At 34.9% G+C, this 16,114-nt stretch overlaps 1 protein-coding gene across 2 annotated transcripts in view; it reads right to left on the bottom strand.

Annotated features, from left to right (window-relative positions):
• LOC122633439 overlaps positions 1 to 16,114 on the bottom strand; it is an 85,364-nt gene that overhangs the window by 37,679 nt on the left and 31,571 nt on the right. Inside the window, exons 53-85 of one of the 2 annotated variants that reach the window (XM_043821310.1) lie at positions 15,134 to 16,099; positions 14,731 to 15,060; positions 14,347 to 14,649; positions 13,882 to 14,211; positions 13,487 to 13,798; positions 13,102 to 13,410; positions 12,688 to 13,005; positions 11,991 to 12,617; positions 11,583 to 11,900; positions 11,184 to 11,495; positions 10,799 to 11,104; positions 10,387 to 10,704; positions 8,807 to 9,127; positions 8,194 to 8,505; positions 7,756 to 8,094; positions 7,349 to 7,651; positions 6,932 to 7,237; positions 6,508 to 6,825; positions 6,072 to 6,383; positions 5,675 to 5,989; positions 5,239 to 5,568; positions 4,849 to 5,151; positions 4,469 to 4,774; positions 3,944 to 4,261; positions 3,521 to 3,847; positions 3,121 to 3,429; positions 2,599 to 2,928; positions 2,188 to 2,493; positions 1,794 to 2,096; positions 1,376 to 1,696; positions 960 to 1,283; positions 401 to 709; positions 6 to 326 (exon numbers count right to left, since the gene is read on the bottom strand). In XM_043821310.1, coding sequence (XP_043677245.1) covers positions 6 to 326; positions 401 to 709; positions 960 to 1,283; positions 1,376 to 1,696; positions 1,794 to 2,096; positions 2,188 to 2,493; positions 2,599 to 2,928; positions 3,121 to 3,429; positions 3,521 to 3,847; positions 3,944 to 4,261; positions 4,469 to 4,774; positions 4,849 to 5,151; positions 5,239 to 5,568; positions 5,675 to 5,989; positions 6,072 to 6,383; positions 6,508 to 6,825; positions 6,932 to 7,237; positions 7,349 to 7,651; positions 7,756 to 8,094; positions 8,194 to 8,505; positions 8,807 to 9,127; positions 10,387 to 10,704; positions 10,799 to 11,104; positions 11,184 to 11,495; positions 11,583 to 11,900; positions 11,991 to 12,617; positions 12,688 to 13,005; positions 13,102 to 13,410; positions 13,487 to 13,798; positions 13,882 to 14,211; positions 14,347 to 14,649; positions 14,731 to 15,060; positions 15,134 to 16,099 — 11,382 coding nt within the window. The remainder of the gene's footprint in view (positions 1 to 5; positions 327 to 400; positions 710 to 959; positions 1,284 to 1,375; positions 1,697 to 1,793; positions 2,097 to 2,187; positions 2,494 to 2,598; positions 2,929 to 3,120; positions 3,430 to 3,520; positions 3,848 to 3,943; positions 4,262 to 4,468; positions 4,775 to 4,848; positions 5,152 to 5,238; positions 5,569 to 5,674; positions 5,990 to 6,071; positions 6,384 to 6,507; positions 6,826 to 6,931; positions 7,238 to 7,348; positions 7,652 to 7,755; positions 8,095 to 8,193; positions 8,506 to 8,806; positions 9,128 to 10,386; positions 10,705 to 10,798; positions 11,105 to 11,183; positions 11,496 to 11,582; positions 11,901 to 11,990; positions 12,618 to 12,687; positions 13,006 to 13,101; positions 13,411 to 13,486; positions 13,799 to 13,881; positions 14,212 to 14,346; positions 14,650 to 14,730; positions 15,061 to 15,133; positions 16,100 to 16,114) is intronic. The other variant, XM_043821311.1, reaches the window with a different exon arrangement.

The raw sequence follows: 16,114 nt of genomic DNA, 5'->3' as shown, positions 1-16,114 counted from the left end.
CTTACGTTTGAAATAACAATTACTGAATGGATCCCCGGTATAATCATTTGGGCACGAACAAGAAGGTGTATGATTGATAACTGAACAAGTAGCTGAAATACCGCAAGATCCGAGACAAGGATCCTGACATTTCTCATTGATACAAGCTTTATCACTGGCACAATCAGAATGAATAGTACATTCGGGTCTACAATTTGGTGGACTACCAATGTAATTAGAAAGGCAAGAGCATGAAGGAATACCACCAATTTCGCGACATTGTGCATATGGTCCACAAGGGGACGGTAGACATGGATTCTTTGGCGATGGTGGATTGATGGACGGTGCTAAAAATAGTAATGATATTATGCTACACTGATAGAAATAGAACAAAAAATATCTAATACAAAATGTGTCTTACTTGATAAAAGGAAACATTTTGTGAAAGGATCTCCTGTATATCCTTGTTTGCATGTACAAATTGGACTATGATTTAAAGCCATACAATTTGTATTTGTACCACAAAGTTTTAGACATGGATCTATACATTTGTGATTTACACAAGCTCTGTTAAATGGACATTCCGAATTCATAACACATTCTGGACGACATCCTGGAGGAGTTCCAACATATTCCAATAAACAAGAACAAACTGCTTGATCGTTTATTACACGACACTGACTGTTAGGACCGCATGGAGATGGCTTGCAAGGTTCTTTTTTAACCGAATCTATCGATATAGGAAAGTATAAGGAAATATTGTTTCAATCGTTCCAAGTTATTTTTAATTTTTTTTTTTTATCGGAATTATAATACTGATTTAACCTTTTATTTACAAGAGAAATCTGTTTATGAGAAATTGAAATTGGTAAAAATAATTTTGTAAATGCATGATATATATAAAATTATTTACATTATAACATTTTGATATTATACAAATAAAAGGTTAAAACATCTATGAATTGATAAATTTACATTACCAATTTGTAAGACAGGAGTACAATATTGGAATGGATCTCCTGTATATCCAAGAATACACATACACGTAGGCAAATGATTAATTACGTTGCATATTGTATTCTGACCACATGTTCCAAGGCAAGGATTCTGACATTTTGTTTTAATACATGCAAGATTAGAGGTACAATCCGAATTGAGAATACATTCTGGACGACAACCTTCATATGGATTTCCAATATACTCTGACAAACAAGTACAAGAACCTGCACCATTTTGTTCTTTGCAAATAGCGTTTGATCCACATGGTGATGGTGTGCAAGGAGTAACTTGATCATTCAACGAAGCTACAGGAAAAGATTGTAAACTCATTAAAATATATAACAATTAGATTTACCAAAAATGATATTTTATAGGATGAATATTTAAAATTTCTTACGTTCTTTAAAGACACACTGTGTAAATGGATCACCAATATATCCATTATGACAAACACACATAGGAGTGTGACTCACAACACGACAATCTGCATTTGAACCACAAGAACCTGGACAAGGATCTTTGCATTTTTGATTAATACAAGCAAGATTGTTGCTACATTCGCTATTACTGATACATTCAGGTCTACAATTTGGCGGTGAACTGATAAATTCGGGAAGACAAGAACAAGAAGGTAAATCGTTCACAACCTGACATTGAGAATTTGGACCACAAACTGCCGATTGACATGGATTAATCGGTACTGGTAATGGTTCTTCAACTGTTCCGAAACAAATATATCAAATATTTAAATAAATTAGAAATCTTCGGATATACTAATAAAAATATTTTGATATAAAGGAATAATTCTCTCTTACTAATTGGACTGCATTTTGAAAATGGATCTCCTGTGTGCCCTGATAGACAACTACATATAGGATTGTGATTGATAACTTGACATTTTGTTCTTATGCCACAACTACCAAGACAGGGATCTATACATTTTTGATTATTGCATGCCAAATTACGGGAACAATCTGAACTAAGAACACATTCGGGTCTGCATGATGGTGGACTTCCTAAATATCCTTGGACACATGAACATACTGCTTGGTTATTTATAATTCGACATTGACTATTTGGACCACAAGGCGAAGGTTTGCAAGGGTCCTTCTCAATATCTATAGAATATATATCAAATAATTAGAAAATCTCTTTAGAAAAGTATATATAAAAAGAGATTGTATATAATAAAATAGTATTAAAACATACCTAACATAACTGAACAAAGTACGAAAGCATTTCCTGACATTCTTTCTGGACAACTACACATAGGTATATGATTATATACATTACATATTGCATTCTGTCCACATGTACCAGGACATGGATCCATACATTTGTTACGAATGCAAGCTTTATCAAAAGAACAGTCATTATTAAGAACACATTCAGGTCTACAGAGCGTATATGGATCTCCTTGATATTCCAATAAACAGGTACATAGACCATTATTGCATTCTGCATTTGTTCCACAAGGTGTAGGATTACAAAGGTCAGCTTGCGTATCCTCAATTGCTATAGATTATAATTAATAGAAATTGTATCAACCGTTTTAAAATAAAACTATGCGTTCCACTAATTTATAACAATGAAATGTAACAGAAAAATAAAAATTCTTACGTTTGCTTGACACTGGTTGACAATTATTAAATGGATCACCTGTGAAACCATTAGGACAAGTACAAACTGGCGTATAATTGATCACATCACAAATTGCACCTAATCCACATGAACCAGGACAAGGATCTCTACATTTTTCTTGTATGCATGCTCTGTCACTAGTACATTCGGAGTTAATCGTGCATTCTGGTTTACAATTGGGTGGACTGCCTATATAATTTACTAAGCATGCACATGATGGAAAACCTCCAATATCACGGCATTCCGAATATGGACCACAAGGAGATGGCACGCAAGGATTTTGTATTGGTGTCATTACAATAGGATTCTCTGAAAAGATCTCTTATGAATTTACTATTTTAAAAAATAGAAAAACCATACCACTTTTTTATATATGAACATATATAATAATCAGAATTTATAAATGAAGTATGGCTTTTCTATCATCATCTGTGATATATTTACTGATTAATAATTAAATCTAATTTATATAAAATATAATGAAAAAAACTATAATCTTACTCGGCATAGGGAAACATACGGTGAAAGGATCACCAGTAAAATCGAGTTTACAAGCGCAAATTGGACTATGACTCACAATTTTACAAATTGTATTAACACCACAAGTACCGATACAGGGATCCACGCATTTTTTATTTTTACATGCTCGATTTAGAGAGCACTCTGAACTTAACACACATTCTGGTCTACAACCTGGTGGACTATCAACATATTCAGGAAGACAAGAACAGACAGCTTGATTGTTTATCACACGGCACTGACTATTGGGTCCACAAGGAGAGGGATTACATGGTTCTTTAGCAACAATTACTAAAATGATATCAAGTTATTAAAAATTTGTCAAATATATAAGAAAAATTATATTAATATAAATGAAAGAATATTAATTTAAGAAACTTACAAGGTGGTGACTGTGGATGACAATAATTAAAGGGATCTCCTGTAAATCCAGATATACAAGTACAGCTTGGTAAATGACTTATAACACTACACTCAGAGTTTTGACCACAGGTACCAGGACAAGGATTTTGACATTTAGATCTTATGCAAGCTAAATTGGATGGACAATCCGAATTTATCGTACACTCTGGACGACAACCTTCGTAAGGATTTCCGATATAGTTTATAACACATGAACAAGATCCTATTCCATTTTGTTCTTTACATATAGCGTTGGAACCACAAGGTGATGGTAAACACGGGGATAATGTTTCAGGTTCAATATCAGCTAAATAGAGAAGAAATTATATATATGATTAACATTTTTGAAAAAGACTATATATAAAAATAAATAATTTAAATATATTTTTTATTAAATTCTTACGTCGTTTTTGTATGCATTCTGTAAACGGATCACCGGTGTATCCTATCTGACAAGCGCACATAGCAGTGTGACTAACAACACGACACTCGGTATTTGAGCCACAGAAATCTTGACAAGGATCGTGACATTTACGACTAACACAAGCCAAATGACTAGCACATTCGCTATTGCTCACGCATTCTGGTCTACAATTAGGTGGAGACCCAATGAAACCAGATTGACAAGCACAAGAAGATTTACCATTAATTGTTTGATATAGAGAATTAGGACCACACTGACATTCTGGGCATAGATCTTCTTGAGGTAACGGAGAAGTAACTAATAAAGTAGAAAAGAGTATGATACTATTTCTTATTTTGTTCTTATTATCGACGATCATCTTCATTAAAGAACTTTAATTGTAATATGTTTGTAATTATTTATATATATATATATATATATATATATATATATCATATATTAAAAATGTTATCTTTGTTCTTTAATCAAACGATAATCGTTTTTAATGTAAAATTAAATTCTTACTGATTGGTTCACATCTAGTAAATGGATCACCCGTATAAGCTGGAGGGCAATTACAAACAGGATTGTGATTAATAACTTGACAATATACATTAAGACCACAGGTTCCAGCGCATGGATCAATGCACTTCTGATTACTACATGCCTGATTTCTTGCACAATCTGAACTAACGGTACATTCAGGTCTACATGTAGGTGGACTTCCAAGATAACCTGGCACGCAAGAACACACTGCTTGACCATTCATAGGTCTACATTGACTATTAGGACCACATGGAGATGGGCTACATGGATTTAATAGTGTTGGTTCTAATGAAATACAAAGTATGTTAATAAAGATAAAGAAACTTTCATAAAATTATCTATCTTCATATATATCATACCTTTGATAAAATCGCATGATATGAATGCATTACCACTCATTTTAGATGGACAACTACAAATAGGAATGTGATTAAAAGTATTACAAATAGCATTTCGTCCACATATCCCCGGACAAGGATCTATACATTTATTTCGGACACATGCACTCGTAATAGGACAATCACTATTGAGAACACATTCTGGACGACAACTTATATAAGGATTTCCTTGATAATTTTCCAAACAAATGCATATACCCTCATTACATAAAGCATTTGGTCCACAAGGTGATGGATTACATGGATCTTTTTCTGGTGATGGTACTGAAAAATCAATTTATTGCAATAATGTTGATCCATTATCATACTATCTGTATTCGTAGAAATGGAAAAAATATATAATATTCTTACAAGGTGCTGGAGAAGGATAACAATTCGAAAATGGATCTCCTGTATAATCTTGAAGACATGTACACATTGGAATGTGATTCACAACTGTACATTGAGTTCCTATTCCACAAGAACCTAAGCAAGGATCAACACATCGTTGTTTAATACAAGCTTTGTTTCTAGAGCAATCTGAATTCACTGTACATTCTGGTCTACAATTAGGAGGACTTCCGATATAAGTAGGAGAACATTGACAAGAAGGGCCTCCATTAATAACACGACATTCTGCGTATGGGCCACATGGAGATGGCAAACATGGGTCTGATTCGTGTATAGGTGATGGTAAAGATTCTAAAAATCAATAAATAATTCAACAAAGGATGAAAATGATGTAACTTAAGAAATATTTCTATTGTCGTAAAGTCGATTATTAACAATTTTAATCTGTATTTCTTACGTGGTAAGGAGAAACATCTTGTGAATGGTTCCCCAGTAAAACCTTGTTGACAAGCACAAATTGGACTATGATTGATGACAGTACATGTAGCTGCTGTACCACAAGCATTCAAACAAGGGTCTATACACTTTTGATTCATGCAGGCACGATTTGACGGACATTCTGAATTTATGACACACTGAGGGCGACAATTTGGAGGGTTACCAATATATTCTGGTAAACAAGAGCATATTCCTTGTTTATTGACAGAACGGCAGCGACTATTTGGTCCACAAGGTGATGGATTACATGGATCTTTGTATTCTATTTCTTGATCTATAAAAATGGAAATGAAAGGTACTATGCTTTGCAACACGTTTACAATTAACAGAAATATTAATTTAAGAAAAGTATTTACCAAATTTGGCACAATATTGGAAAGGATTTCCAGTATATCCAGAGATACAAGAACAAGAAGGATGATGATTAATCACTTGACATTCGGCATTTTGACCACAAGTGCCTGGACAAGGATTCTGACATTTTGATTGTATACAAGTGAGACTAGATGCACAATCTGTATCAACTACACATTCTGGTCGACAACCTTCATAGGGATTACCAATATAATCTGGTAAACAAGAACAAGCACCTACACTGTTTCGTTCTGTACAAATAGCATTGTAACTACAAGGTGATGGTTCGCACGGTGATAATTCAGTTGTAATAACTGCAAAATGAAGATCAATTGAAAATATGGATCATCCAAAAATAAATATGGAATGAAAGATTTCTTTTATTTGATAACAAAAAAGAAGGGATTATAGGAAGAATTGATTTAATAAAAAACTTACGTGTATTTTTCATACACTGAATAAATGGATCGCCTGTATAATCGACAGGACAAATACACATTGGTGTATGACTAACTACACGACACTCTGCATTTATGCCACAAGATTTAATACAAGGATCTTTGCATTTACGTCCCATGCATGCTAAATTACTTCGGCATTCGCTATTACTGATACACTCTGGTCTACAATTAGGTGGAGAGCCTATATATTCTGATAGACACGCACAAGAAGGTGCATCGTTTATTACTTGACATACAGAATTAGCACCACAAGGAGATGGTTGACACGGATTTTCTGGTATTACAGGCTCAGGTGCTAAAGAAAAAATATGATTGTTGAAACATCATTGACAATTTCAAATATATATGTCTCTCTAATTTATATTTAGTTATAAGAAGGAAAGTATCAGATAAAGTCTTACGTTTTATAAGACATTGTACAAATGGATCACCAGTCATTTCTGGTGGACAACTACAAAGAGGGTTGTGATTGATCACATGACATATGGCTTTAAAGCCACATGAACCAAGACAAGGATTGATACATTTTTGATTACTGCAAGCTTCTGTAAGTTGACAATCAGAACTAATAGTACACTCTGGTCTGCAAGCAGGTGGTGCACCAAGAAATCCCGATACACAAGAGCAAACAGCCTGTTCTCTTATTTCACGACAAATACTATTTGGCCCACAAGGTGAAGGCACACAAGGGTTCTGCTTCACAGGATCTATTTTCATTTTATGGGATAAATTTTATCAATTGTAATAGTATTAACACTTAAAAGAAAAGTGATTATGTGAATATTGAGTTAGTATGAAGAAGATTTGAAGTACTATACCTTCAAGGACAAGACAACGCACGAAAGCATTTCCGGTCATACCAGATGGACAACTACACATAGGAATATGATTATATGCAATACACTGTGCATTTTGACCACAAACTCCTGGACATGGATCGACGCATTTATTGCGTATGCAAGCTCGATTTTGTGGACAATCAGTATTTAAAGTACATTCGGGGCGACAACCAACATAAGGGTCACCTTGATATTCTGCTAAACATTTGCAAATACCATCACTACATTGCGTATTTGGTCCACATATTGTTGTCGCGCAAAGATCTGTGATACTGAGTTCTGCTGCAAATGGATAATAATGTGCTCTACATTCAGAATTTGAACTAATATCCATACAAACATTGCTATAAGCATTATTAAGTTATACTTTTTAATATAATTCTTACTTGGTGGTATTGTTGGACTAGGATAACAGTTATTAAAAGGATCTCCAGTAAATCCTTCAGGACAGACACATATCGATATGTGATTATAAACCTTACAAAGAGAAGTAATACCACAAGATCCTAAACAAGGATCTTTGCACTTTTCTTTAATGCAAGCTAGATTCTTGGGACAGTCGAAATTTACACGGCATTCCGGTCTACAATTGGGTGGGGATCCAATGTAATTTGGTAAACACGAACAGGATGCTGTACCACCAATATTTCTGCATTCTGCATATATTCCACAAGGAGAAGGTATGCAAGGCTCTTTTGGTATAATTTCATCTCGTGGAAGTTGGACTGAAAGTTTAAGTGTAGTAATAATATCGATATTAAATTTGTCCTTTTATAAATGTAACTACTTAATATAAGATTCAGTCATCAAACATTGGTTCTTACATGGAGCAGGGAAACATTTGGTAAAAGGATCTCCAGTATAACCAGAATTACAACTACAAATGGGACTGTGATTGATAACTCTGCATTGAGTATTGATTCCACAAGTATCTGTGCACGGAGATGCACATTTTTGATTAATGCATGCTAATTCCTTAGAACATTCACTGTTCACAATACATTCTGGGCGGCAGTTAGGTGGGGTGCCAATATAATTCGGGAGGCAGGTACATACAGCATGATCATTTATGTTTCTGCATTTGCTGTTTGATCCGCAAGGTGATGGACTGCATGGGTTTGATTCTGACAGGCTGGCTATATAGAAAACATAGTAAATCGTCAATTATAGATGAAATTACTAAATCAAAATCTGACTGATTCTTTTAAATTTCATTTCTCTTGACAATGCTTCTTACACTTTTGTAATAAGACATGGATTATAATCATCAAAGAAAAATGAATCCATTCAAACTACAATGTGTAAAAAGCATAAGTATTGCGATAAAAAATTTCTCTACTCCTAATATGAAGTAAATTATGTTGAAGGTAAACGATGTGTGTTTATGGTTAAAAATTGTCTTCTTAAAGACTATGGACTAAAGGAAATATTGCTTACGGGTGATATCTAAAGTACAGTGCCTGAATGGATCGCCGGTATATCCTGGATTACAAGTACAAGTGGGCAGATGATTAATGGGGTAGCATTTGGCATTTGATCCACAGGTTCCTGGGCACGGGTCTCTGCATTTCAGGGTCATACAGGCCATTGTAGAGGGGCAATCGGAATTTTGTGTACATTCGGGTCTACATCCTTGGTAAGGGTCACCTAAGTAGTCCGGTAAACAGGAACATGAGCCGGCGCCGTTGTTCTCACGACAAATTGCATTAGCGCCACATGGGGAGGGCTCACATGGTTTCCTGATATCTAATGGGGTGTCTATGGGAAAGAGAAACTTTACGTAAATTTAAATGAAACAAGTAACGTGAATATGTTTGAAGCTTGTGCAAAATGGCGTTGAATAAGGAAGGCACTGGTAACGTGATTGTTTTAATATTTAATTCAGCTGTGCATTTCCTTAGCTATTGGCAATATTGAAGAAGCAAAAAATTAAATCTAATTATATTTCGTTTGGTAGCTTCATATGAGTCAGTAATCAATTAATTATTTGGTGTTCAATTTTTAGTAAGCTTTGTAGTTTTATCGCTTGTGGTTAATACATCAAGCGTGGGTCGGGATTAACTTATATTTGGTTTATGATGATAATTTAAGATTATGATTGTCTTTTAAAGAAGTCATATGTTTATATATTATAAATATGAAAATATATTGTATTATTTGTTGTGTATTATAATTTTTCAGGGTCAATTCATATGGGGTACCTATATAGTTATATCAGGGTATATATAGTAGTGTTATAACAAGGGAAGTGCATCCGGGAAATATCTTAAAATTGTGGCTTTTTATCAGTACGCTCTATCAGAAATTGTCAATGAGGGCGATGTTGATCTTATAGTTATGGAGAACACTTATGGGCATGTAATTTTTTGTTATGGAGGTTCATAAGGGATGAGTGCATCTAAGAGCCTAATGTTTCTAGGCCCCGCCACCATTATTTATCATATCATATTTCACATTTATTCATATTGTGTAAGTGCAGTTCAAATAAAACGTGCGAAATATTATATATTGATTGATTAATCGCAAGGACTGTGGGGATTGCACAAACTTTTCGATTTTCAAATCTGTGCATTAAAAGCTTAACTATGAGTACCATAGTTAAATTAATTTGTCATCGCTGTTATTATTAATATGGCATTTTAAAGATTCATATTCTCTTTTTTATTCTTGAGAATTTTCGACATATTGTTTTTCATCACAATTATTCATTGCAAATTCCTATTGCGAACATAAGCAAAGCACTTACCTGTTGAAAATTAGATAAAATTGGTAAAATATTATCCACTTTATATTGTTGTTATAAAAAGTAATATATCTTTTGAAATATATGACTAGAAAATATTTCCTAATGTTGTTTATATGAAAAATGATTCAATATTTCAGTTTTATAGCTTAAATTTATAGTATTTAGTATATTTTTCTTATTATTATATGTTTTGAAGATAATATTTTACCCAGTTTAACAGTGTTGTTAAACAGCAATACAAGCGTTATGTAAAAATTATATATAGACTTACCCTTGATAACAGGTTCACAAACGCTGAATGCATTTCCAGAGAAACCAGCTACACACGTACAAACCGCGTGATGATTAACCACAGAACACTGAGCATTTACACCACACAAACCAACACATGGATCACGACATTTTTGTTGTATACACGCCAAGTGAGCTGGGCATTCCGGATTGATAGTACACTCCGGTCTACAATTTGGTGGTATACCGATGTAATTCAGCAAACACGAACATGCTGGACTTTCACCTCGCACATGGCACTCAGCATTCGGACCACAAGGTGATGGCAAGCAAGGATTTGTAGGCGGCGGTGGTATACCTATAGAAAATGAAAGTAAAGAAATTATTTATTATAGTATTGAAAATAATAATCGAAGAAAATAAACATGAATACAAAATGGATAGAAACTTACTTGGCAAAGGATAACATCTGCTAAATGGATCCCCTGTATTTCCTTCCGAACAACTGCAGATCGGATTATGATTAACAACTTGACATTTTGTATTCTGGCCACATGTTCCTGGACATGGATCTTCGCACTTTCCATTAAGACATGCTTGTGTTAGAGGACACTCTGCACTAACAACACATTCAGGTCGACACGAAGGAGGACTACCAATAAAACCTGGCTGACAAGAACAAACTGCATGATCGTTGACAATCTTACAAATGCTATTTGGTCCACAAGGTGATGGTGAACAAGTTTGTTTTCCCATTTCTGCAACAAAATACAATATTAAATATCAAATGGCGATATTTTCTTTTTACCATTTTATAATATAGTTATTGATGCATACCATCTGGTAAATATGGCCGACAGAAACTAAATGGATCACCAGTATTTCCAGCAGAACAACTACACATTGGGATATGATTAACAACGTTACATTGAGCATTGGTACCACACGTTCCAGGACATGGATCGACACAACGTTGATTAATACAGGTTTTCACACGAGAACAATCGGAATTCATAGTGCACTCTGGTCGGCAATATACGTAAGGATCTCCAAAATGGTTTCCAAAACAAGTACATACACCTGCGTCACATTCAGCATTGGGTCCACAAGGTGATGGATTGCATAAATCAGCAGGTACGTTTGGTTGTACTGAAAAAAGAATGGTTTTAATTAACATAGCTATAATTACATTGAAAACTATTGTTTCTATTTAATCATTAGAAATTTCTATCATACCTGTTATCGGTGAGCATAATGTGAAAGGATCTCCAGTATAACTTGATTGACACAAACAGGTAGGAATATGATTTTGAACCCGGCAATCTGCATTTTGCCCGCAAGATCCAACACATGGATCTCTACATTTTTCAGAGATACATGCTTGGTTCGATGGACAATCTGTATTCACAACGCATTCTGGACGGCAATTAGGTGGCTGTCCAATATAATTATTTTGACAAGAACAAGCTGCTCGATCATCGACCACCTTACATTCGGAATACAAGCCACATGGATTTGGTGTACATGGATCACCAATAGGCGGCGGTAATTCTACTGTAAAATAATAATAATTAATAGATATTATTAATCGAAATATTTATTTAATAATAGAATTATTGTTATTAACTTTAACGTTCTACTTACTTGATACTTGATAACATCTTGAAAATGGATCTCCAGTCATTCCTTGTGAACAACTGCACAAAGGATTATGATTGATAACTCTACAATTTGCGCCCACTCCACATGTTCCTGGACATGGATCAGAACACTTGTACTTATAGCACGCACGATTCAACGGGCATTCGGAATTAACAACACATTCTGGTTTGCAATTTGGAGGTGTTCCAATAAAGGAAGTTTGGCACGTACATACAGCCTGTTCGTTGATTACACGACATAAGCTATTTGGTCCACATGGCGAAGGAGAACATAGATCAGGAACAGACGGTAGTGGTGTTTCTGATTGAAGTATACAAGTTGCAAATGGATCTCCGACATATCCGGGTACACATGTACATGTTGGAATGTGATTGATGACTGAACATTGCGCTTGAATTCCACATATACCAGGGCAAGGATCTTTGCATTTATTACGTATGCATGCCTTATTCGTTGGACAATCTGAACTAAGAATGCATTCAGGTTGACAACCCTCGTATGGATTACCATGATAATCTTCGATACAAATACATGCACCAGTGTTTTCACGTTGTTGACAAATTGCATTCGATCCGCAAGGTGATGGTACACATGGATTAATTTCTTCTTCTGTAATATAAAACGAGATATTATTTAACAATAAAACATTATTTCATTAGGTAAAAATAATCTACTTTACCTTTACGAAGGATACACTGTACAAATGGATTTCCTGTATAGCCGGTTATACACGAGCAAGTCACTGCATGATTTATTACAATACACTCCGCATTTTCACCACACGATCCTGGACAGGGATCTTTGCATTTAGTATTTACACATGCTTTATTGGTTGGACAATCTGGATTAATTAAACATTCTGGACGACACGATGGCGGTGTACCTATATACGAAGGTAGACACGAACATGACGGATTTTCATTAACATTTTGACATTGTGCATTTGGACCACATGGTGAAGGATTACAAGGATTTCCAGTATCCTTAGGTTCTACGTCTATAAAAAAATGAAATAAAAATATTGAATTTGTAAATAATTAATACAATCAGCGAGAATAAGATATTGATTTCTATAAAATAATTGATTAGTTACATTGGACAAAACAGCTCTTGAATGGATCTCCCGTTTGTCCTGGCAAACAACTACAAATCGGTGAGTGATTGATAACTTCACATCTTGCATTCAAACCACAGGATCCTAGACATGGATCTGTACACTTTTTATTGACACAAGCACGAGTTGGTGGGCATTCTGAACTAATTAAACATTCTGGTCTGCATGAAGGTGGAGAACCAAGGTAACCTTCTAGACATGAACATACAGCGTGATCTTCGATATTGCGACATTGACTATTTGGTCCACAAGGTGATGGACTGCATGGATTCGTTTTAGCTTCTGGCACTGAAGTTTATAAAATATATGTTCTAACAATTTGTCCTAACATAAACAAATGATATATTTGATATTTATAACATACCTTGAGGTTGTAAACGACAATTAACAAAAGGATCGCCAATATATCCGACAATGCAAGAACAAACAGGTATATGATTTACAACATCACATTCAGCATTTTGTCCACATGTTCCAGGACAAGGATCAATGCATTTATTTCTGATACAGGTCTTATCACGTGGACATTCCGAATTAAGAATACATTCTGGTCTACAACCTTCGTATGGATTGCCACAATATCCTGGTAGACATTCACATTCACTATTTCTGCAGATAGCATTTAACCCACATGGTAAATTATTGCAAAGATATTCCAGTTGTGGTTTCTCAGTTGCTGAAAAAATATAACGAAAGTATAATTTATAAATATAAAAAATAAAGTATTGGAAATATAATGTAAATTAATAAATTACATACTTGGTGGTATAGTAATACATTGTGTGAAAGGATCACCAGTAAAACCTTCAATACATGTACAAACTGGTATATGATTGAGTATATGACATTGTGCATTCACACCACATGATCCTGGACATGGATCTTGACATCTTTGATTGAGGCATGCCAAATTACTTTTACATTCAGAACTTAAAATACATTCTGGACGGCATTCTGGAGGTACGCCAATGTAATTTGGAAGACAAGAACATGCTGGACTTCCAGATATTATTTGACAAAGTGAATTCGGTCCGCATGGAGATGGAGTGCAAGATGGTGGACGTTCAGTAAGTGGTTTATTGTTTTCATCTGAAGAAAAATATATTAAATATCTTAAATATTTATAATCTTAAACATAAAATATATTAGTATATATTCGATATATAACGTAAAATATATTAGAATATATTCGAAGTAGTATATTCAGATTGTTTTGTTACTTACCAAAAGAACACAGTGTAAACGGATCACCAGTAAAGCCAACAGGACAAATACAGATTGGATTATGATTTTTCGTGGTACATTGTGCTTTTAATCCACAGCTATTAGGGCAAGGATCGGCACATTTATTGTTTACACATGCAAGATGTTGAGGACATTCTGCGTTGACCACACATTCTGGTCTGCAAGATGGTGGTATACCCTTGTAATCTGGTAAACATGTGCAAACAGCTTGACTATTAATTTCCCGACATTTACTATTAGGTCCACATGGTGATGGAGAACATGGATCTATCGGTGGTGCCCCTAAAGGAAACAAAATTTTCTTATTATATATTTTGAAGCTTTAATTAATAACATTTAAAAAATAATTAAATATATACTAACGTATTTGTTCTATTTCACAAGCTGAATATGGATCTCCTGTGTAACCAGGTGGACAAGTACAAACTGGAACGTGCGCTTGAACATTGCATACAGACAACACACCACATGTGTTGGGACATGGATCAGAACATTTAAATCCAATACACGCCAAGTGAGGCGCACAATCTGTATTAGATTCACATTCTCTATGACAACCTTGTACGTTGTCATATGGATCGCCAATAAGATCAGATGGGCAAATACATGCTCCTGCATTATTTCTTTCCCGACATTGTGCATTCGGTCCACAAGGATTTGGCACACAAGGATTTATTATAGTTTTGCCTGTAGCTATATAAACAATTAATCGTAAAATATGTTGCAAACAATTCTGTAATACTCATTTATTACTTATGGTACTTACTTGGAGAAGGAGATAATATACAACCTAGGGTAGGATCACCTTCGTATCCATCCGGACAGGTGCATATTGGTACGTGATTTTGAACATTACATATTGCTTGTTCACTACATGTTCCAGGACATGGATTAGTACATCTCTGATTTATGCAAGCTGCAGTATTATAACATTCACTGTTATCTGTACATTCTGGCCTGCAGTTTGGCGGACGTCCGATAAAGTTCAACAAACATGAACATGCCGGTTGTGATCCTATAACCCTACACTGAGAATTTGGTCCACATGGATTCGGATCACATGGATTTTCTACACTTGGTGGTGATTTTACGTCTATGAGTAAACATCCAGAGAATGGATCACCTGTGTATCCAGTAGCACAGGTACAAATAGGATTATGATTTACAGTAAAGCATTTCGTATTCTGTCCACATGTTCCTGGACAAGGATCTGTACATTTGTTATCAATGCATGCTTTATTTTGTGAACACTCAGAACTGACGCTGCATTCTGGACGACATGAAGGAGGAATTCCGATGAATCCTGGTTGACACAAACATACTGCATGTCCATTATGGATTCTACAATTACTGTTCGGACCACAAGGTGACGGCTCACAAGGATTTGTTGGTGTTAACTGCGATGTTGTCTCTATTGGGGTGCAACGACTAAATGGATCTCCAGTAAAACCCGATATACAAGAGCAAGCTGGAGCATGATTGACTACTCTACAAGTAGCTTCTTCACCACAAGTATTTAGACAAGGATTTACACACTTATTATTTAAACAAGCTTTACTACGGTCACAGTCAGTGTTTGTTACACATTCGGGTCTGCAACCAATATATGGATCGCCAATATATTCAGGCAGACATGTACATGATCCTGCTCCATTTCTTTCATTGCATACAGCATTTGCACCGCAAGGTGATGGATTACAAGGTGTACGAGGTTGTTCCGTTGTAATTGGTTCTGTAATTATAAAAA

The sequence above is a fragment of the Vespula pensylvanica genome, chromosome 12 (genome assembly GCF_014466175.1).
Source record: "Vespula pensylvanica isolate Volc-1 chromosome 12, ASM1446617v1, whole genome shotgun sequence".
Classification (NCBI taxonomy): Eukaryota; Metazoa; Arthropoda; class Insecta; order Hymenoptera; family Vespidae; genus Vespula; species Vespula pensylvanica.
The sequence above is the reverse complement of the archived record's forward strand: the minus strand, read 5'-3'. Positions and strand labels throughout refer to the sequence as shown.